The sequence below is a fragment of the Phaenicophaeus curvirostris genome, chromosome 12 (genome assembly GCF_032191515.1).
Source record: "Phaenicophaeus curvirostris isolate KB17595 chromosome 12, BPBGC_Pcur_1.0, whole genome shotgun sequence".
Classification (NCBI taxonomy): Eukaryota; Metazoa; Chordata; class Aves; order Cuculiformes; family Cuculidae; genus Phaenicophaeus; species Phaenicophaeus curvirostris.
Window position 1 is genome coordinate 17917442 of NC_091403.1, and position 24311 is coordinate 17941752.

General features: G+C 39.5%; 1 protein-coding gene across 1 annotated transcript in view; it reads right to left on the reverse strand.

The window, feature by feature from the left end:
* SCAPER (S-phase cyclin A associated protein in the ER) overlaps positions 1-23700 on the reverse strand; it is a 140925-nt gene extending 117225 nt beyond the window's left edge. Inside the window, exons 1-6 of the mRNA XM_069867284.1 lie at positions 23637-23700; positions 21941-22016; positions 18871-18988; positions 13028-13098; positions 10254-10451; positions 537-637 (exon numbers count right to left, since the gene is read on the reverse strand). Of these exons, the coding sequence (XP_069723385.1) occupies positions 537-637; positions 10254-10451; positions 13028-13098; positions 18871-18988; positions 21941-22016; positions 23637-23677 (605 nt within the window). The 5' untranslated portion in view covers positions 23678-23700. The remainder of the gene's footprint in view (positions 1-536; positions 638-10253; positions 10452-13027; positions 13099-18870; positions 18989-21940; positions 22017-23636) is intronic.
* Between the last annotated feature and the right edge of the window lie 611 nt (positions 23701-24311).

A 24311-nucleotide genomic window follows, 5' to 3' on the forward strand; every position in this document is an offset into this window, starting at 1 on the left:
GGTTAATGTAAGTATCAAATATCTGCAGAACAAAAACTAAATATATCCCCATCCTCTCCTCCTCTGATACTACTGACACACCAGTCTTTGTCAGCAATACCATTTACTGATCAATGTGTCCTTGCACAGGTAACAGAAAAGGCTGATTTAAGTTAACAGCCACTGACACAAAATGTTCTCATCCAAACAGATGTGGTTTGAGGCAGAAGCCAGGGTAGCGGTTTGTTGTGCATCTCATTGAAGCTGATGCTATTCGCTTCTTTATTTGTAATTCTTGATCCCGAAGCTACCGCTGATTACATGAAAATTACAACTGGCACTGAAAACCAACTGTTAAAGCCAGTACTGGTGAAGAGAAATTCATAAAAGCACTTACATGTATTTTTTTTTAACTGGTTCCACTACTACTAAAAATATTAATAACATATAATCAATTGATAAACCCAATCTGTCACATTTGGTCTACTCTGCTACCAAATGAAGTTTATGATGAGACAGTATTTGGATGTAGATTAAAAAAATGTAAATCTAATTACCTGCTTTGAGCATCAGCTTTTTCTAGCTTCTCCTGTAGCTGGATCCAGTCAATCAATGCTTTGAAGTCCCTTACATAGTTATCAAGCATCATCAGGACTTCCTGAAAAGGGACCACTACATCAACCTTTGTATTTGAAAAACAATTCCTCCCAACCCCAATAAAGGAATTGAAAAGAAAGTCCAACGGTTACTAATCTGTAGTGCTCTCAGAAAAAAAATAAACCCACAAAAACCCCTGAAAACAAAAATGCCCAGACAATTAAGATTTGAATTCTAACAAACATTTTAATGTTTATCCTACCAAAAAACAAGTACATTTTCTAAGATTTCTGTGAGCGCCAATGCCTAAGGACTAAATCGCAGAATTTGGCAAGAAAACAATTCCTAACGTAGGGAAGTATCACCGCTTCAGGATTTTTTTGTCAGAGTTATTATAGTTTAAAGTATGCTGGACATACTTCATCAAATAAACAGAACTGTCTGTAAAACCTGAAAGTCCCATGGGAGACTAAAAATGTCACTATTAATCTATTTGTGAAGTAAAAATACACAAAGTTACACAAAGACAACTGCATCGGACGGAGGGAATTCCCTCTGGAGAATCCTGGGATCCCTGCGTTTGAAAAAAAATAAATCATTCTTAGGCCTCTAAAGTTCAACAAACCGTACCCGGTTCTGATGGGCCTTCTAATGTGCAGAACTATGAAATAATGTCTGCTTGTACCTGCCCAGAGTAATGACAGACACTCTATTGTCACAGGTCAGCACTATCATACTAATAGAGCAGCTTTTCATCACAAAGAACCTCATGGTGTTATTTTAAGAGGCAAAAAAGGTTAAGACTGCAACATTACACCCATTTTATAAAATCTTCATGTTTGACATAACTTTGCTGAGAAATGAAGAAGATAGGCTGCAGATGCAAGGTTTACATTCTCTTCCCTGATTAGCACACTTTAACCAATAAACAAGAGTCACTAATTGCACATTCTTGTCTACAGAGTAATTACAAGTCCAGACCTTACAGCTCCAACACCCAAATTACACTTCTTGACCATTACAAACCAGTTAATATTCTACCATTTTAAAAATCACTTTTGAACTGTACGGAGTTGTTGAAGAATTTATGCATTTTAAAATATGAAGTAATCACTGAAAGCTGTATTCATGAACATATTTTATGACTTGAAAGATTTACACAGTATAGTAAAGTGACAAAACTGGCAGGTATCTTAAAAGCAATCAAGTCCATCCCATAATTTCTGCGTAGGATTAAACACATACTGTCAGAGGTGATGTGGATGTGCTGGAATTTTATTCATAACATTGCAAAATCTTGATTAAGAAGTTAGAATCCTGTAAATTATGTGTTGGTCTCTAACAAATAAAATAAACCAGTATGAAAAGACATAGAAAATTAACTTGACTTCACACTATATCAGGAAACAATTCACAGAGAAAATACCAGTGGCCAAACAGTAGGAAAATAAAAGACTTCTTCCTGATGAAACCATCTTTAGCTTTCAGAGATTATCACGTGTACCGACGGATTTCCAGCTTAGTCAAACGTACAACTGCAGTAAGTGCAGAAAGGTCAGCTCACATACAGAAACAATAACTCAAGGTAAGCCGGGATCCTGCAGTCTTCACTCAGACAATGCTGCCACTTTTCACCGTTAAGCAGAGCAAGGGAAACTGTATGATTAAACTCTCCACTTGGTTCCCTAAGGAAACTAGTTCTCTACAGCTACTGGTAGAGAACAAAGCAACTCTTGGCCATGCAGGAACCTATGGAACCACTTGTATTCCACATATGAGCTTAAAAATCATTTCCTGAATGCGACAAAACTCACACCGACCCCCCCGAGCCAAGAGGCGTAAGGCACCTTTCTCAGCAGCGCTGATTATCATCCAGGGAAGCACACTAACATGCTCCTGAAGAACACAGTTCAAGATCCCATCACCCAGGAGCAGCAGTTTTCCTAACTACTCCTTCAGAGACAAGAAAGAACTATACTGTACTCTATGACAGCAATATAAAAAAAATTTAAGAAAAAATCAAAATCCATAAATGAAGCCTAAATTCTATGAAAACTTACATCAGCTTCACAGGCGGAGTTTAAAACAACCGTAATTTTATGATGTAAGGAAAAACACTAATGACAAAGTTTTGCTGTTTTGCATTTTCTTTACTATATTGACATAATTCCTGCTGGTACTGATGAGAAATTTTCTGCTCAAAGCGAATCATTATTACTTAGAAATATTTTGCGAAATATTACAAATGAATATGTACTTATTCTTAAGTTTATAACTTCAAATTTAGCAGTAAAACCTTGAACACTGAACACAGTAAAACCACTCTACTAGAGTAGAGGTAACCTACGCACATTTTTGTAACATCATGCCCAATTCACCTTTACTATTAATTATCCTTTTAATAGAAAAAAAGACCTCTAATGTAGGCATAAAATGATACAGATGACTATTCATTTTGTTTAACACAAATGCAAGTTTGGAATTCAGCCTCAACCCTCCCAGAAGCATCCTTTCAGCTGTACATATGACAGATACCAAGCACATGCCGGTTGCTACAAGGGAACAGTCACAAGAAAGGCAAATACTAGGCAAATCAAACAGAATACCGCTGCTGATGTAAAAGCTGCTCTTTGTTTTGAAATACTCCACAAGAAAGCTAACAAGAATCTTTCTTACAAGGCAGTTTACTGCTCCAAAATAATCCCCCACTAAAATCTGCTACAAGAAATGAACAAGTCAAGTCTTTAAGCCAGTTCTTTCTTCAGATCCCCTAATATAATTTCAGCATTCTAATTCAATTCACGTCCATTTAGGTTAGCCCACGCTAAGCTGTGCTGATTGTTATTAACAATAAAAGCATAGAAAGCAAAATTTAATTCTGAATCATTTACTTTTCAAGTCTGCCACTGAGATATCCCTCACAAAAAACCAGAATAAATCTGAGTATGAGTCATATTTCTGAAGTCAGTTGGCACAGGAAAAAAACACATCAAATGGCTTAACCTATTTTAAGGAATGTTTAGCTCCACATTATCAGAGATGATCAGAGCAGAACCACGCAGCTGTAACCCGAGTCATGTTGTACGAACAAGGGAATACAAACAAGACAAGCAGCTGGAGCGGCCCCACAGCCACTGATGCACATCTTTCTCCCTAAAGCTATGAGGGCCATTTTGTCAAGCAGGATGAAGCAGAACAAAAGTGGCTCTGAAAGCGCCGTTACAGGCATGCAGATAACTACATATAGATGTACAGCTAAAATTACCAATTAGTTTACCAATTGGCTGCAACGGATTCGATTGGTTTGTAATTAATTCTAGTCAGTGGCGCACAGAGCAGGCCGGTTGGCGCCATCCCTTTGTCCTGCTGACACACAATACGGGCGGGCAGGGCTCTGGGGTCCTGGCCATCAATACCGCTCTCCGGCTCACCTACGGTACGAGGGTAGCAGATATACCCTGTGGTGCTGAAGCAGGGGAAACTTGTACCACTTGAGAAGGTGCTGACAAAAAGAAACCTTTATGGGAGAAGACTATGGCTGCATGAGAGTCAAAACAATTTTAAATCCCATTATTTTTCAAGGTCGTACCCATCCCATATGATTGTTAAAGAGCCAGTTCAAACTAAGAAAAGAAAGCAACACTGTTAAAAAGCAACACCTAAAGGAAAATCAGTGACATAAAACTAAAACCACTCACAATACTGCTCCTGTTTCTTTCTCCTCTCTGTTCAACTCCCTGATCAATAGTCCTGCATGTCAAAAAGCTCTCTGTGTTTTTCCTTCTTTCCTCCAGCTCTCAGACACTACTTCGGTTTCTGTATTTATCTTAAAGCTGTACTTCTAGTCTCCTCAATTGGGTGATCATATTAATTACTTAGCAATCAACAAAGATCTCTTATATACAGAGCAGCTACATCAGAATAGTCCTGCATTGCTGAATCAGGACAAGCCTGACTTGGACCCTCGAGAGGCCTACTATAATCCTTAAAAACAAAAGTTAATTTGGCTTGGAAATTCCATGACATCTTTGAAACACCATCTTCTCCATTTATTCCCTCATTCTCAAACAAAAAAGAGGAAAATAGGCAAGCATGGAGGATTGCTAGGATTTCAAAATTACAAAAATTCAAAGTAACAGAAAGTGTCAGATTAACTGATACCAGTAACAAAATGTCAGAGTCACCACATCTGTTCATTAGCTTGTTCTCAACTCTAGAAATAGGTGTTTTCTTGTACAAACTATGAATACTTTATACTGTTTCATTACCTACAGTGAACATTTTGGATTGTGTATTTAGCAAAATAAGCTTCATTTTCTTTTACTGGAGTACACCTTTAGCAGGCAACCTACGTTCCTTCTTTCTTTCTTTCAATTTATGTTTTTAAGGTTAACCAGTTCTTTCAGTAATTTGACACAAGAATTGCTTCAAAAACTCCTTGTAGCCTTTTCCATACAGGTGAATTAAAAACACTTGGAGCCAGCTCAGCGGTTAGGTCACACACAGGCGATTGCTACAGTGGTTCTTACCGCTTCAGGAAAGGAGAAAAGGAAGCAGTTCCTCTGGCCAAAGGGATCCCATTGTACCAAGCGCAGCACGTGGGGGGTAATATTTAAAAAGAAAAAAAATACTAAGATGCAGAGAGGAGAAAACCAGAACGACTTCCCAGGAACTGAAGTTCAGTGTGCTCTCCCACTAGGCTTGCAGAGGCCACTGAGCAGCACATTCTACATAGTAAAGCTGCGGGAATCCAAAGTCTCCTAGATCAAGTGTTACAAGCACTGTATCTGACCCCAGTTTATTCCTTACTCATTCCCTACAACGCAACAGCCACAATACACTCTCTGCCAAGGATGTGCTCTGGAGAAGTGTTACCAAAGCAAATTTTCTCCGTAAGAATGAACATAGCGGTCTGGGAGCACATGCAGGCACTTAATCACACCATCTATTTACACAAAAAATGTTAATATAGATATACATGTGATGTGAAGGTTGGAGAGACAGGAATAGGATTATCCAGACGGCCAAGTAGAAGATATAACAGTTTATCAGTGCCTTGGCTTTTCAGAACAGATTACAATTCCAAAAGAACTCACCTAACTCCACCTGTAGGACTGAACACTGAACCATCACCCCACTTTCATCTCCCTCACTAGTGTCTCATCTGTGCAAGATGACAACAATGAAAATGTCCAAAAAGAGGCTGGAGGAATGCTCACAAAAGCCATTTTCGCTTGCCATCGACTGCCACAATACAGCCAAAGGGTATTTATTTACATAGAGACACAAACTTACTCTTCCTAAATATCTCTGAATTCTGAAATAGAAAGCATGTATTTTTAATAATTGAGTGGTAAGCGGCAGCCTCACATACTTCTTACACATTCCAGCTGCAGAACTGGACCTTCTCAAACAATGTGAATACCTATTCCATAAAACCCTACCAATATGAAAGGCTGCCTTGCTAAGAAACACAGGAAAATTGTTATATATGTTCTATGTATCTATATACAAGTTTGAGAGTTCTCAACGCCAAGTCAACAGCAAAATACCAACTCCAGCAGTGCCTAAAGCTAAGAGAAAATCCACACAACCACTGATCCTCTTACACATATTTCCACTGTTTGTATCCTCACCACAACCCTCATGTCTGCAGTTTCAACCACAACCAGCCACTAGAGCCCTTTCCAATTTGGGAGCATCTAACATCAGCTTCAGTGACAACGGAATCAATAAACTCTCCCAACTTGTAAGACTACAAGAGAGCAAAAGGTAAAAAATAAAAAAGAAACGCCCTTATACCAGTTTAATCTGAAGGTTTCAAATGCCAGAAGGTGTCACATTTCATTTTTACACAGGTCATCTTCTAAGAACTGAAATGTTTAAGTAGAACTGCACATACTCATTTGAGCAAGACATAAAAGACATCACTTAAAAAATTGAAATATGGATAAAGGAAGTCTTCGTTAATACAGATTTATCTTACTAAAAAGGAATTTTCAAAATTCCACTTTAAAAACAAAACTAGGACGGAAAAGTTAACACTTGAATCATTTTGGAACCTTCTTTCATGTTTTCCCACATATGTCCAGCAGCAAAAATAAAAAAGGTACTTAATAAAAAGAGCTACCAAGATATTCTGTCAAATGAGGTTGGAAAGTAAATAGAAAAACATGGCAATATGAAATTCTCACTCCTCAAAATCACCTAAATTCTTTGGGTACGGCAGAAAAGCCTCAATCCATTTTTAACTGTTGGTATCCCTTGTAACATTTGAAGCATTAAATACTCTTCTATGTAGTATAAAAGGTTTGCAGGAAAACAGCATAAAAATGAAGGGAACCCATTCTCATTTTTAGAATGACCTTTAGTAAAACTCTATTGTAAATGGAATTTTCATCTTAAACGTAAAATATTCAGAAGACCGGTACTGTCATATATAAAAATGGAAAGACCATAAGAATTAACTGAACTCCTCCTGCTCAACGAGAAAGATAAAACCAAATCAACAAACAGCAAAAACCGCACAACAAACCATCAAGCAAAATAGCTTAAGTAGATCTGCAAACTGTGGATCTAGGGAAGCCTGTTTTCCCATTATCTCCTTACTGGTTTCTCTGGTGCCAGAAATGACACAATGACATGCACTTCAATTAATTCTTATTTATGAAGAAAACCAAACCAAACCAAAACCAACAAAACCAAACCCACAAACAGAGTAGTCCCTCTTCCCTCAATTGGTGCATTCCTGTTCTCTGGTTCTCTCTCTGAATTCTGTGGTGTCCAATAAAGATTGAGTGGTCATTTTTGCTGCAATGTGAACCTTAGCAGGATGTCTAATTCCAGGCTCATTATCTACCTCTCACGAAATGTATAATGACTAAATTAATGTATGCTGGTATTAAAAGTTATGGCAGTGACGACAGAAAATCACGGGTACACAAGGACAGAAAAGACACACAATATGACTGAATTAAACCTGGCCTCCCAAGTACAAAAGTCTGCAAAAGGATTATACATGTCATACATATTATTTTCCTGCCAGTAAAGCTTAACATATTTTGCAAAGCCATAACTGCATTGCTGGTATTCTGCTGATGATGGCATAGTTAGGGAGAAACCTCATTAGACTACACAGAATTCACAACCAGAGGCATAAAATCACTTTGCGTCGTTCTAATCCTCCATGTGCAAGCGGCTGGAGCCGTCCCTGCAACAATACACTGCACCTCGCTACAGCCACCTTCCCTGCAGCGGTGGATGCACATGTGGGCACAAAACAGGGATCCAGATTCTGCTCACTGCTTTAACGTTTTCAAGCAGTGATAAAAGGCACAACCAGAGAACTTAGAAGATCAGACCAGGCATGATCAGAACAGTCAATATGAAGTATGAAACTTGGTCCTTGGGACTGACACAAGAGCAACATATACAGGACTTGCAAAGCCACGGCAATAAAACAAGTGTTTTAGATAAGCAAGTGATGTTGTTTTTACTTGAGCCGAGTCTCATATGGACAAACTGTAATGATCAAACTGAAGACTTAGTTACGCTGTTTTTAAAGCAGAACAGTGGCCTTTCACTAAGCTCCATGAATTCCTGAAACAATGTCACATGAGTGCTTCTCAATAAATATTGTTTGCCAACTGAACTCTGAGACTAGATCATGACCTTAATCTATAACTCCTCAAAGACAGAAGTGCTATAGTAAACATTTTCTGTATGTTCTCTAACGCAAAAGCGGCACTTGGACAAGATGCTACGGTTGATGGAGGACAGCAAGCACTGGCTTTTCAGGGTCAGAGGTGAGGAAAACTTGCAGTTTCCAGAAGGATCTGTTGTTCACTATCACTAATATTCCACTCAAAATTACAACATAGTGCCATGCTAATGAGGAGTCAATCGCTCCCCAGTTGAAGCCTACGTATGTAGTACCTCAAATGTTCCATGCCTGTCTGCTAGGAGTTACACAAAGCACTCACTTCAAAAGGCAGCGGTGAAAATGTTCTGCTGCAAGGGATTAGCGAGAACACACCAAAAACCTCACCTCTGACAGAAACCAGACTGTATCTGTCAACAACAACCACCCCAAAATAAATAAGAACAATCAACAGAATCAATAGGAATGAAACATTATTCGCAAAAATAATGTACAAGACTCAACACTTCTATATTTCACAACTTATTTAAATAAATTTTAGTAATCTATCAAATAAGTGATAATCATCATTGATCAGGAACCTTTAAGAAACAATCTCACAAAAGACCAGTGCACAAACACACATTCTAGCTGCTCAGGTAAGGCACTGTTTTGTGCTGAGAAGAAGGATCATTTACAAGGTAAATGGAACACAAATGTTACACAAGTTGTACAACCCAACTGCCCTGTTTATTCATGTTTTGTTTTCTCTGCCTGTTTTGCAAATGAGGAAGCCGATACACACAGATACGCGCATACTGTTGAACGCCTGCTAACATGAAGGCTTTTCACTCTGGCTATGTAGTATCTCCATCCAAGAACAGATTGAATAGCACGATTAAAATGCTGAATGCTGTCTAACCCCCAAAATATGTGATAATGATACAAATATGCTTCTGTTCGTCCAGTCACAAAAGTTTAAAATGATAATCTAATTACAATGCAAGGCTGACTGATTTTCTTAAACCAAAAAATTCTTCAGAGAAGTTTCCTGAGCAGGAAGGCAGTTCAGTAACAAGATGGTAAACTGTGTTAGACCAACCAGCATTGGGGGCCTCTAGCTACTGTTCAGTTTTCAAACCTGCTTTCAATGAAATGTATTTGCACGCTAATCTCAAAGTCAGTTTGGCCGTGTCTGATTACAGCAGAAAACCAGATGCATGTGATAAGAAAAAAGTTTACCTAAATTGATATACGTGCAATTTTTCATAGTGATTAGGTAATCATTCCCAGGATGTGTTGAGTTTTCAGCCATGTTTAATGTGAAAACAGAAGTCACATTTTTAACGTTTATTTTATAACGTATTCTTCTGGCTATCCTTAATGCTTGTGATAAATTCCATTTCTAAAGAATGAGTGATTTTTATTAAATGACAATAGTCTTTTTACAGATCTACTAGAAAATCATCAAAAAATGTAAAACACATGCTATTACAAACTCAAGTTATTTGAAGTTAGGAAGTGTGCCTTACAGTGATATCCCAACCAGACATTGTTCACATGTGACCATCCATCACTTTCTTAACACCACAGAGTGAATCCAAAGAGTGGTAACTATCACTGCAAAAAGGGAGCAATGTATAATTAAGCCACTTAACAGGAAGCAAACAGATGTGAAAAAGGCTGAATCACAACAATGCCACCTGCACCAAAGAACAAAATAAACCAACCAGTATTCAGTTAGAAAAATAATAAAATCAGAACTCAACAAGCAAAACACAATTTCATCAAAAAACTGAGATCTAATAACATTATGGACACAACTACAAGTTTTATCCACTCAAAAGACTAGTCATAAAATCATCTTCCTAATCCTGAATAAACACATTGGTTTCCCTATTTACAAGTCTTCACTAATTACAGATCAAGAAGTAACATTTCTGAAGCTCCTATTCTTCATTTGGCTCCTTTGTCAAGTACAAAAAAGAGGCATGGTAAGAGCCACGTGACAACAGGCAAGGAACAGCTCAGGACATACCTTGCATTCTACTACGCTCTGGTCCGATTCACATGTGACATAGATTTCATCAACTGCCCGCCTGAGGTTGTCAAAGAGAAATGCCCAGTATCGAGCTCGCAGATCAACTTTTCGAGGCTGCCTGGTTTTGGTTGGGCTTTTGTCAAAGTTTTTATCTCCAGCTGCTCCTGCTGTTAATTTACAGTCGATTGTAGTGCTCTGAAAAACAAAACATGAGGGAAAATGAAAACATCAACAGAAGCATGGTAAGGAGTTTGGTTTCTGTACAAAACACATTTTTTCAACACATTCAAACCTTTGTAAGCAACAAATCTTTCACTGAAGACCACAGCATCCTGCTGACTTGAGTTTTTAAAAAACACACGTTATCTGAATCACAGCAGCAGCCATGTAGAATTGGACTCTATGTCTTTGACATTCACCATCCAGCATTCACACTGCACAACAATACAAGGTATTCTGCCTCTTAGCACACTGGAAAGTTACATTGTCTAATCACCTACCCTGCATTACGGAGATGAAAATAACATGTTACTAATAATCACACCAGCAATATTCCATCAGTTAAATTCTATTACCAGGACATTTACTGTTTTTAAACGTTCATTCTAATGTAGGAGCGTTAATGTTAGTGAGATGCTGACGTGGCTGGTCCCTTGATTGATACGCTATGGTTACACTGCAGAGCAGATGGCAGCAAGCACTGAAATAGTTATGAAAGGAAGCTTTCACGCTTTAGAAGACCACTTGTAGTAAGACTTCCACTCACCATACTGTTATCACTGCAAGCTCAATTCAACCCAACATAAGGGCTGTGCCAATGCATCAAGTTGCACCTACTTACGCTAAGTCTGGAAGTGTCCTCATGCTGTTTTAGTTGTAAATTAACAGCTTTAACTCCAGCAAATCTGTTGTTGGGATTTTAGTGTTTGCATGCAGGCTAATCTATCTAGTGCTACACGGATGCAGAGGACTGCCAATGTGCTGACGGCGACGGGAGTGAGGGAGAACGTCCAACTGTCTTCTCAAACGCTGGCACTTCCAAGTAGGTATATCATGATTGCTGTCTGTGCCAGCGTTTGAGAACACAGTCAGACGTTCTCCCTCGCTCCCATTCCAGTCAGCACATTGGCTGTCCTCAGAGTTACGTGTCTGCTGTGTTTGCTCAGCTTAGTCACCCCTGTGGGGATACGTCATCTTGACAAGAGACGCACTGTCACTCATCAGCACAGGATATTCCAACGGATTCTGAAGCACACAGGAATTTCAGGAGGGTTTCACACATCAGAGTATTTAATACATTTTCTTCTATGACATATGAATCACCTCTTAAAGAACAGCTTAGAGAAAAGATGCTCCTTAGCTGAGGCCTTGTGTATAAACCTTTACAGGAAAGCTTACACTGGCTAACTTACAACTCTTTTAAAATACAGTTTATAATGACACAACCTTGACTAAAGAATCATAAATAGCTATATAAAAATAACAGGGCACCTTTTGCTGCCTCTATTTATAAAACGTAACCCTGGTAAAGTCATTAGAGTTCCATCCAATACTGTAGAAGTAAAGGTTCAGTTATTTTGGAATTGGAATCATGCATAATTCCAACTATTGGAAAGATCGATTTTCAAATGCATCTTGAAGACATTGAATATGTTTTGATATTTAGTAATAAATGCTATCCATCTAATGTATTTGGTATCCATTTACTATCACTGTAATTAGGAAAATGGCATGAAAACCTTCAGCTGCAGGAAATGCAAAGCTTTCGTGCCTCTGAAGTTACGAAACAGGAATATCCCTTCTTAAATATCAAGTAACCCAGAACGGATGATGAAATTGCTGTTAAAAAGGAATCTTTTTTCCCTCCCTCCACCAAAAATAGCTTCAGTAAAGTTGTGGAGCTCTGGAGACCATGAAATGTATATTTAGTCTCAGGATGCCAACATTTACTGAAAGTAGATTTGCCAGCACCCTGCTGAGAGGAAGATGAGATTGATAAAATCATATGAAAGAATTCTTGTAAGTTTATTTTCTTGAGATTAGTGGCCCATTTGTAAGTAAAGGAAAATTAAAACTGAAGGCTCAACAAAAGTAACAAAAAAGCCACCAATTTACAGTAGTACCCAGCGACTGAAATGCAGCAGAAATTAAGGTGCTGAATGCCAAGCTCAAGTGCCAAGTGCACAGATGCTCACCAGTTCCATTCAGACTTCATTTGTACCCACTAGGAATGCACACTGTTTCTACAATACAGGTTAAGTACAGCAATCCCACACAGAGTCACTGAGGAACAATCAAGTGTTCTCCTGAAAATGCAGTACTGACCCCATTCCAAGTGCCTGACGGACAGAACCTGAACAGTGTAGCACATTACTCTGATACCCAAAAGGTTCAGAGGGTAAACACTCACAGGGAGCCCCAACCAAGTCAATAAAACATTCCACCTTTACAGAAGAAGAAATCCAGAACACACACTATTTGCACCACATTGGTACATGAAGTCAAGAAGCATTTCCTTAGATTAGGAAGTGGGCATAAAGGTAACCTTTGGATAAGCAGCATGGAAGTGCTAAAAGTAAAGGCTGAGGAAGATAACTTTAAATTCTCATGTTTTTTAGCTTCTGAATATTTGACTCGGAAACTTGCATGCTTAAAAAATACAATGTATGCACAGTTTTACATATGTCTTATTCAGCCAATAATGTATCAGTGATATCACAAAACATCTTTATGTCGAAAATTTCATGTCATAATAAAAAATGAGCAGATACCTGTTTTGCAGTCTTGTGTGTCCCTTGAGTCACCCTCTTTGTTTTTCCACCAGCTTGCCATTTTGATTTTCCTGTGAAAGAAGCAACTGCTTTAACCAAAGGTAAAAATTTTAATTAGAGGATTCCAAGACACCCGCATCTCATTTTGCGATGTACTGACATTGGCACAATGTAAAAGTTAAGATGTTCATAAATCTGTATATTCCAAACATATATTCCACAGTTTAGAATGTGGATAACGGCAGAAAACACACAGAAAATGAAAAAAAGAAAGGCAAGAATTGAAGACTTCATTAAACATAAATAACCTATCTTTAAGTGCTAAGTACCTCTGAATATCGTATCATCCCAATCTACAAGTCAAACATGGTACTAGTTTTCTGTGTAGACTAAAAAAAGTCAGCTCTTGAATGACTGTTCAATCAGGTATTACAGAATTAAAATAACAAATGTCTGTCTTAGGAAAAACAAATGTGATTACTTAGATTTTCTTGAATTATTCAAACAACCTATCAGTAGATTTACTTATTTTCTGCCAAAAAAGATGGGGAAAACCAGATCTCAGGACTGGACTTAGTTCACCTACTTTTAAGTCTCCAAAGGAAGAGAGAAGAACATTCGCAGAGCACGAGTCAGTCCCCTGTAGATCTAAAATGCCCTCTCAAATGTACCTGTCTCCCTCCACTTATATGAAGTGACTATGGCAACTATCTGAAAGAATGATTTCAAGTCTCCCTGTTGTGGTGGTGGCCACTTTTTCACTGATTAAGAGTTATCTTCGCAGAGATAAATTCTTATTAGCCTGGACCTACCTGACATGCTGGCAGTTAATCTTTGAGATTTGCTTTGGAGCAATATAAGAAAAAATAATTAAAAAAAAATTTATTCCTCCAACTTAGTCTCTAACTTGCATTATATGAAAATCACAGGATCCAATTACCACAAATGTAAGCAAATTAAGACAAAATACTAACCAAGGTAAGAGTACGCTCCAGCACAGATTACATCTAAGTAGTTTCAAGATTATCTAGCTGGAAGAAGCCAAGCACATAAATGCATTAGTTGCATACAGTTCCTTCCTAGACCACGAAGATCATTCCTGAATTTCAGAATTGTCTAGTTGAGTTTTCAGCAGTTCTTAGGCCAAATTCCCTAACACAGTCCAGCTGTTCTACACTGCTCTGGTTATGTGAAGCAGCTGTAAACCCCTCTTAATCAAGCAGTTGTACAGCTGGCTTGCATCACTGGCGATTCCTGGGAACAAGGCCTTTAATTTTCAAACAAATTAAGAATTACTTGCTTGATAATTCATTTTTTAAATGCTACATTAGCGAAAACAACACATACAAATTAACATATTGAACTCAGTTTAGCAGCATTCGATTCAGCTACTGTCTGTATAAAAAAATCTTATTCAGTAAAAAGCTTTGACTTAGGACCACTTCCATGTTAGAATTATGGTAACTGAAATATTTTAATCACCCAAGTCTCTCTTCTGACAAGATTTACATTCTGCAAAGACAAGATTTTAAATGCAATGACATCCAGAACTTGCACAGGGAAAGGCTTAAAAACAAATATGGGTTATGTTGAAATTAAAAAGGAGCAGATGAACACAAAAAAAAAAGTTTCTATCTCCTTAGATTTTACAAAAGCCAGAATACTAATTCACCATCGAAGAACTGGGAAATGTCTGAACAAGTTGCCTGTACAGACAACAGCAACTTTTCAGGCATTTTCTATATAAGGCAGACATTTTTAGGAAAAAAAACTTATGTAAATACCAGGCTTTGCAAGCTTAAAAGCAAATATCATGTGGCAAGGACTCATTTCTCATTAAGGCGAGCATACCAAAAAATTTTGTATTTCAGCAGCAGCCACATTTCCAAGCTTTACTATTCTCTTTCTTCTAATAATTGCCTCTGGTTATTGGAAGACATCCTCCTTTCTGCTTTTGTCCTCTTAAACTCACAAGAAGTGTCAACACAAGAGCATATTGAAGATATTATTATAAATCATATCTTTTTAAAACTTTGTACAGCAGTAGTATACACCATTTTTCTAGCCATACGATGCTAAGGATCTGGAGAAATGACTGCCTTCAAGCATGGATATAACTGAAGTTCTCAATGTTCTTCCACCTTCAGATTGAATTACAGCTATATATTTAGCACAAAATTACTTTTACAAATCACTGTCACTGTCACATCCAGAATATAATGGGCCTGTGTTCACCTATGAGCACCAGACTGGATTCCCATTCCTTTCGGTGAAATCCAAGGTTTAAAACTTATGAGCCTTGAAGAACACCCTTCCCTTCATGTCATATTCTGCCAGTTACAATCAGACCCGATGTTGCTAGAGCTTACACACAGTGTTTTCAGTTACAACTCTCACAACTCCCTTACTTGCCCAAAGAGAGCCAAGTTTCGTGACTTTCATCACATACGGCAAAACCTCTTCACTCCCTCAGGCTCTGGCTAAAGAAGCAGATTCTACTGCAGGCTCTCCAGAGCGTGCCAGGTACCTTTCAGGCAATAAAATATGTTTCCTTACCCTGGTAATGCTCCATCTACAAATGAATTCTACATGGCAAGAGCCCAAATGTTTTTAAACAAACAGGAAGTAAGAAGCGAATAGTTACAAATAGAAGATTTTTCCAATTTTTTGATGCATCTCTTTTAAGTTCCAAAGGTGCCTCATCTTCTATTAACATTTAAACATCAATCCTCTGGAAAGCTTAAACTGTTGCTCACAGAATAGCTTAGATTTTGTAGGAAAATCTAGGTGTAGTGTGTATTAGACAACGGAATTTTTCACCGTAAGAAAACTCTCCTCCTAAAGTCAACTGCTCTGTTAATTAGTCTATACAACAGAATGCGTTGCATATTAATGAATTCGAGAAGAAGCATTTTAATTTCAAGAGATGAAATGTGTTAATAGTTACTATCTCTTATAGATCATTGCCACTCTCTTGCATTTTCTCATGCTGTTGATGTGTACTCACAACCAGAATTTTATAACACAGGCGAATACTGCTCCAAAACACATAACGGAAGTGCCACCTGCCATTCCAGAGAACTCTCTCCTTTTCAAGGAAATGTTTCTTACTGACAGAAGTATATACCTCCGTTACGGAACTGAAAGGTTTTGATTGCAATTCTCTTCTGTATTGCTCCTTTACCAATGTCCTCCATATAAAATATGCAAGTCTTTCAGAGGAAAATTTAAATGATAAGAAGGACACAAGCACACAATTTTTAAAGGAAACAGAAAGGATAAGAACAGCATTTCAATATATTGACCCTCTACGGCACTGACAGTAGAAATAGCAAATGCCTACACCTTCACTGTTTCTGCAGACAAAAAAAACCCCCAAGCTTATAATGAATAACAGCATAAAATGCTAAATCCCACCTTGCCAAAGCAAAATGTCTGAACATCATGAGCAGACAAAACCCTCCAAAGGCAAAATTCTGCTTTGATCAGAAGAAGTGCAGGATTGACTCAAGCAACCTAAACCAGTGGTCTGATTTACACAACCCTTGAACGAGTCAGATCTGTCCTAATTCATAAAATTGCCGTATAATTCCTCAGGGACAAAATACATACTGGAAGATCAGCAAAAATGAATCGGAGCTCACTGACACCAACATATCTACCCTCTATGCCAAGACAAAGGTCACGAGAGAAAGGACCTGTCTCTGCCAGACTTTCATTAGCCACAAGCTCCTTTCCACAGGGAAATTCTTCCATCACGCAATTATCATCAGATCCTCTGTACCATGCAAAAAGGTCAGCTTATGATTTAATAAAGAATTTTTTTAAATGGAGAAAGCATCAAAAAGTTTAAAAATTACAATGGTAAATCAAAAGATGGAACTGACTGCAGCTACTTGGATTTTAATTATCATACATAACTACTACTTAATGAAGGCTAGAAATTCATATTTACATTCATTCTTCATATTTTGGCAGAAAAATGTTAGAGCAAGCACTCGTCTACAACTCACATCCACTCATTTTTAAGGAAAAAGTCTTACATGGAAGTTTCTACAAGAATATTGCAAGCAAGGTAGTATTAAAAAATAACAGACCGTTTAAAGAAAGAGACTGAATCAAGTCACCAGTAGCTCAAAAACACTGTCAGAAATATACTCTGTTTTCTTTTCGCATATACTTATTCGTATTACTGCCTTCCCCTAATGTGTAATTCAGAATCATCTTTGGGCACCAACTCTATTCTGCTTAAATGATATATGGGACTAATCCAACAATACTAACATACTCAAGAACATGCAGAAGCAAACCTAAAACTACGAAACAGATAAATGCACTTTCTGGAGACAGACGCAAATGAAGCTGCCACAAGAACACAGAACTGGCCCGCTTAAAAATCCACATGTTCATGACAATAAATTAAGTAGCTGTCACATGTGACCCAAAGCTGGAAGGTACATATTCTACTTGGACTTAAATTATTTCCGTTGTTTCTTCCTATACGCAGCTAACAAATATTCACAGCACATTATTTCTCTGAGTACTAAAACTCCTGCTATATAAAATGTACTGAGATAGCTGAGACAACACTGAAGTATAAGGATCAGAACCTGAAACCAAAGCTTGTAATTAGGCTCAGAAGGTTTAGCTCACAAACTGTCATCCTGCTTGTCACTGTTCAACAGGCGCACAGCTATGCCTTCCGAACACAATGCAGTCTCCTTAATGAAACCTATACAGGTGTACACATACAAACATCTAAATAGGTTTTCAAACAACTCATTGTCTTCTATGACTAATTTAGACTTTTCAGCTTTAAAAAGAAAAAAAACCCACAAAGCGAGCCAAAAACAGCTCAAACTTCGCATCAGTTTGCTTCAGACACAGGGTCAATTATCTTGTGACTTAGACATAACTTCTCATAGAAATCTGTTTTCTACTGGCAGAATCACAGAACAGCTGAGTTGGAAGGAACCTCTACAGATCATCTAAGCCAACCTTCCCCTTAAAGCCAGGTCAGCTAGAGTGGGCTGCCCAGGACTAAGTCCAGCCAGGTTCTAAGCACCTCCGAGGACAAAGACTGCCCAGTTTCTCTAGGCAACCCGTTCCAGTGTTCAACCACCTTCCCAGCAAAAAAAAGTTTATCTTCAGATGCTCCTTCCCAAGTCTCAAAAGCAGCAGCACCTGCACAGTGTTGTGAGCTATTAAGGTACTTGAGACTAAGTCCTCAAAACCAGCATTATGACATCTGGAACAGCTTGAGCAGTATAAAAATTCAATTCAATTCCTGGCTCCTTGAGTCATCATACCACAAGAGAATATTACACAGTAACAAAACCATTCTAAGGACTTGCATTATGCAAAACCGGCCCCCGTATCCCCTCCCTGAAATATTCTTCACAGATGTTTACCAAAGGCTGAAGTGATACCAAAAGAAACTTCCAAACTTATGCTTTAAGGTGTAGAAAGCAATTTGTGGGGTTGTTCTGAGCCATCCCTACATTTCTGAATTCCCAAGTCACAAGACCTCAGTTAAAGACAACATTATTATATGACACAAACATCTTGATAATACCAGCAAAAGAGAACAGTCTAAGATGTTGCTTACAGACAAAATGAGAACAGTTCTTCATCTGTCACTGTGAAGGTTTTTATAAAATGATCTATCAATTGCAGGGTGCATTTTGGACAAAAGCCTCAAAACTCTTCTATGTACACTAAACAATCATTTTGTTTCTATAGAGAAATCCTACGTAAGAAACACATTTCCAGGCAAGCAATGCCAGTGGAGAAAGGGACGGAGGTGGAGAAAGCTAGTGGAAGGGAGAGTGCTGAATACATACCATCATCTTCTTTGTTTTCCAATGGAACACTCCATGCAATTAGGTTCCGTGCTGTACGTCCCTCTTCTGCAACTATCTTCCTCACTTTGTCATGGCTGTTAGAGCGCTGGAAAGAAGCCTGGAAACAAGAAATGCAGAGATGAGAAAAAATATATATACATATACTTTTTTATATGTTAATTTCATCCAACATGTGGTTAAACCATCCAAAGGAGGGGGTGGGGGGGTGAGTACTGAGTACTCAAGTATCCGAAATGGGTGTACATATTCACATACACAACCATTTTTCTGCACGCTAAGCAGATTGATTTGTTGGCATGACATGAGAGTTACTACGCAGCCCTTAGTATGGGTATGTCCACACCACACATTCTTAACCTCCATTTAACTGATTGTCAGTGCTGCTAGAGCATCATAGCAGAGTTCACGAATGTTTTAGTTACCTTGTATTACTTAGATCCAATTATTCAAGATAAAAGCTGCATGAGACCAAAGTACATGTATTAGCTGACTGGAAAAAGCCTGTAGAAAGGCACAAGATTGACCAGAACCATCTGAAACGTATAAAACCCCACCTGTCTTTCACTGAGAAGACAAAATTTTACAAAGTATCTTACAACAACTGAAGTTAGTAGTTATTACTAGAAAGCTGCAGCTGCTCAAAGACAGAATGAGACACATTGAAGATGAACTTTGCTTACTTAATAAACATATTTCTTTGGATTTGCAAAATACACCATTGCAAGACTTTTGAAACCAAATATATCAAATATTTGTGTCAACTGACAATTAGATAAAATCTGACCTCTTCTACAGTGTATCAAGTTATTCTTCAGGAAATACTTTGAAACAAAGCTGTACTATATACTGTAATGATAAATATACATACTGTGATACCACAAAACTGCTGACTGAGTTATCTTTCAACACTGACAAACCAATCACAAAGCAGTGACATAAATCCAAATATTATTTCAGGCATGGATAGACTGATTTTCTATAGCACTAATCAGTAGACGCATTTTTCTTACCATCATGCCTGCAATCACTTTGTTTTATTGCACTAGCCCACCTTTAGAAAGAAAATACAGTAAAAAGGAACACAGCAGATGAATGGCTGTAATTTATTAAGGTGCAAGGAAATGCAACACGAACAAGAAACTACTTTTACTTCAGTGCTTCTATACCGGTATTTAACTGAGGTTTCTCTCATCCAGCTGTCCTCAGTTGCTTGTTTCAAAGCCGCAGTGTGCCACCTAGTGCTCCACAAACTTACCTAGAGATATCGCCATGCGATACAATGAAAACAAAAACAAAACAGCACCACTATAAAGGTGAACTTTGGAAAACCTAATGAAATAAATAAAACAAATTCTACATTTTGGCCCAAGGAAGGCAAAACCTGTGAAAAACTTATACTATACAATTAACTGTCTATTCTGGCTAGGAATTTTTAGTGTGAGTGACCAGTTCTGCTGAATCAACTTTGGTCTGGGGTTTTAATCCCTTGTTGCTTAATAACACACTTTCCATCATCAATCTAAGAGTTAAAAATCCATGAATGTCAGGTAACTGTTATAAAATCACCATAAATTCCTGTATAAGCTCCCAATGTAAATACTTGCGGTGGCTTACTTCAGAGCGGAGTCAAATAATCCTAACTTAATCACTCCTAAAAAGTGTCTACCTTAAACTAAAAGAAGAATGTTCAGACTACATTTTGCATTCTTCTTCAAAAAAGACCCACTCACTCACCTTCGCTGCAAGGAAAGCTAATCCATGACATCCACAACTGCCAAACATGAAGTAAACAGATAAATCATTCCTCATTTTAAGGGCATCTTTTCTTTCAAATTCTCCACCAGCAGACAGCGTTCACTCAGCACAATCTACATAATAATTTAACTACAGCTTTCCTACAGTGTAAGCCCACTCATTCTTGCCATACACAGAAGAGCTGGAAATCATCTGAATGTTTTTCTTTCCCATGATTTTTTTACACTGTTATGTTCCCTTTCATCCTTCATCGGTTTTCTTATCTCCCAGGCTCACCTCCCCTATTCCTTTAAGGTTTTTTTGCCCATTTTCCAGATATCAGATTTCAACTTTTTTGAATCTGAGCATGTATGGTTTTCTCTCACAGGTTGTCTCCAACTGATTCACATTTGTCTTCAAAATACAATGTCCAAAAGCAGATACAAAAAATTAATTGGAGACTTTCTTAGTACTAAACCCTGTGGACAGGTTATTCACAGTTTACAGCTGATAATCCCGTTCAACCATCTCAAAATTATGCATAGAGTTTCTTAGCAATATGATCTTAACTCTTCAGCACTTATGATATAATCACATGTATGTCATGACATATCACCCGTAAATTAGCAAGACTTACACAGTAAGTGTAGGCCTGAAAGGGACCTCTGCAGGCCTAGTCTAAACCCCAAGCCCCAGATCCCCATCCCCTCCTCAGAGCAGACCAACTCTTTTTAACATAAAAGCAGAATTTCTCTTTTTACGCATACAGCCTTCTACAATCCCACAGTTCTTTCCTGCACAACTGCTGCCAAGACAGTTGTTTTCCATCCTTATTTCTGGAGGTCATTACTCCCCTGTAGGCGTAAAACTTTGCATCAGTACAGCAAACTGACATTCACATTTATTTTACTTATTTTTCACAAGCCAGAAAGACTACCCTCAGCTACTTCAAAGAACTGCACTACATTAGCGTAACAAACATTACATTCTGATACTAGAGCCCAGGTTGGATGAAAGCAGTTTATAATGGGAATCAGCTGAAATAAATGTCTTAAAGTGCAAAAAACCTATATACTAACGCATGTAGAAATGATGCAAATCTGGAAGAACTACTAAAATTTCTTCTGCAGTAAAATTAGTTTTTGAAGATTTCTCATCATGGTGTTAATAAAGCAAATTGATTCAGTTTCTAGAATCAATATTTTCAGAGAAAGTACAAATGAAACAATTTATCAATGAATCCCAACATGAAAAATCAATTTTTCTTGCAGCAGGAACAATCCTACCACCCTGTCATAATAGCTGAATTCCTTACCATCATGTTATAGCCTTCCTCCACATCAGCAGGCTCACTTATTACATTTTTGGATGACCCCATTGAGTTTTCATACCTGCGCCAAAATAAATGCAATTATTTCACTCAAACCACTTCTAAAATTAATTCTAGCTTCTTATTTATGTCACAGACATCTGATGAACACTGTAAGGTTTTCAGAAGAGAGTTTTATTTGTAAAGTGTTTGCATTGCTCCTTATTAAAAGTGGCCAAAGGTCCACACAGGAAAAAAAAGAGAATAACCGTACAGGAAAACGTAAATATATGTGTAAACAGTAAACAGTACAAGAACTATTAAAATATTAAAGCAAATCACCACTTGACTGCTCTAGAATAGCGAAAGGCAAGCAGAAAATCTTTCCTGTGATAAAGGACTGGGCAAGTTGGTGATTAGTTCAAAAAGAAAAATTAATCAGTGTCAAATAATTAGCGGTGAAGCAAAATAAAATGGAAAACTTCTGATTTTAAGAAAACAGATGTGATTGTTCCTGTAGCAGTCAGCTCTGAGGATGCAAATCATAGAATGGCTTGAGTCAGAAAGGACCCCAAAGAAAACCCAAACATTCTGCAGCCAGTTGACAGAAGCGGAGCTCTTGAAACCAAAGTGGGATTGTATCTCAGCTCCACTTCAGGTGCCAGGACAGGCTCAGCATGAGGAGACTCCACACACTGAGATATCTTAGGAAACTGCACTTCTGCCACCAAACGAACTTGATTATAATCAGGTGTGATAAGAGCTCATTTAATTGACATACATAATTGAGGGAAAAAATGAGGGCCTGCGTATTCCCCCAGTACTGCAAGGCATTTGGAAATAACTTAGGAATCTGTCTTCTGAAAACCGTGTAGAAGAGGCAAATCCTGTACCATCCGCCTCTGTAACAGCGGTGTTCCCAGCGGGCGAAGGAAAGGCCGTCAGTATAAACCAGCAACGCTGCCAGCAGACTGTAACATGCAAATCCCTGGACACCTTCTGGCAGTTTTCAGGGGCTAAGGTGCGTCTCCTCGGTCACGCACAGCCCTCGCACAGCCCTCCCACCGCCGGGAAGCAGCCTGGGCAACTCAGGTGTCGGGCAAGCCCAGGACTCTCCCTCAGAGCCAGCAACTCCGTTTCCTCATGGACCGACTGAATCATAAAATGGTTTGGATTGGAAGGGACCTTAAATCCCATCCAGTTCCAACCCCCTGCGATGGGCAGGGACACCTCCCACTGGATCAGGTTGCCCAAAGCCCCATCCAACCTGGCCTTGAGCCCCTCCAGGGATGGGCAGTCACCACTGCTGTGGGCAACCTGGGCCAGGGCCTCCCCACTCTCACATGAAAACATTTCTTCCTCATATCTAGCCTAAACCTCCCCTCTTTTAGTTTAAAACCCTTCCCCCTCATCCTATCGCCAGAGGCCCTGTACAAGTCAGTCCCCATCCCCGTCCACTATCGCGGGGGGGCTGCAAACTCAGCGGCAGGCAGGGGCTCTGCTGGGGGAGCCGCGCCTCTCGGCGAGGCCTCAGGGGCACCCGCCGGCCCCGCTCTGCCACGGGCTTCCCCGTTGCCTGTGGCAACCGGCCGGGCTCGCTCGGGGCCGCGCTGGGAGGGCGCTGAGGCCGCGGTCCCGGGACGGGGTTGGGGGGGGTGAGGGCTAGCCCGCCGCCATCTTGCCCCGCGCCGGGGCCACTCACGCTCTCCGCCGCGCCGCGCCGTCCCGCCGCGGTGACGTCATCGCCGCCCGCGCGCGCCCGCGCGACCCCCCCGCGAAGCCCGCCCGCCCGCGCGTGCGCCGCCCGCCAGGGCTCGGCCGGGGCCTCAGCCCTGGGAGCGGGAGAGGGGGAGTGTGCGAGCTCGGAAACGCTCGTGTCCGCTGCGGAGAATCGCAGAAAGGCTGGGTTGGGGATGGAAGGGACCTCAAAGCCCATCCAGTTCCACCCCCTGCCACGGGCAGGGACACCTCCTGCTGGACCAGGGTGCTCCAAGCCCCATCCAACCTTGACTTTGAACACCTCCAGGGATGGGGCAGCCAGCACTGCTCTGGACAAACACTTCTCTGGCTTCCCTAAACACATAGAGAATTCTTAATGTCTAACCTAAATTTTCCCTCCCCAATTTAAAGCCATTCCCTATCACTTTCATGCCTGTGTAAAAAGTCCTCCCCCAGCTTCCCTGCAGCCCCTTTCCGTATTAGACGCTGCTCCCTGGAGCCTTTTCTAGGCTGAACAACCCCAACTCTCTTGGCCTGGCCTTGTATGGAAGGTGCTCCAGCCCTCAGATCATTTTCACCCTTAGCAAGTTTGCGGATGACACTAAGCTGGGTGGAAGTGTCGATCTGCTGGAGGGTCGGGAGGCTCTGCAAAGGGATC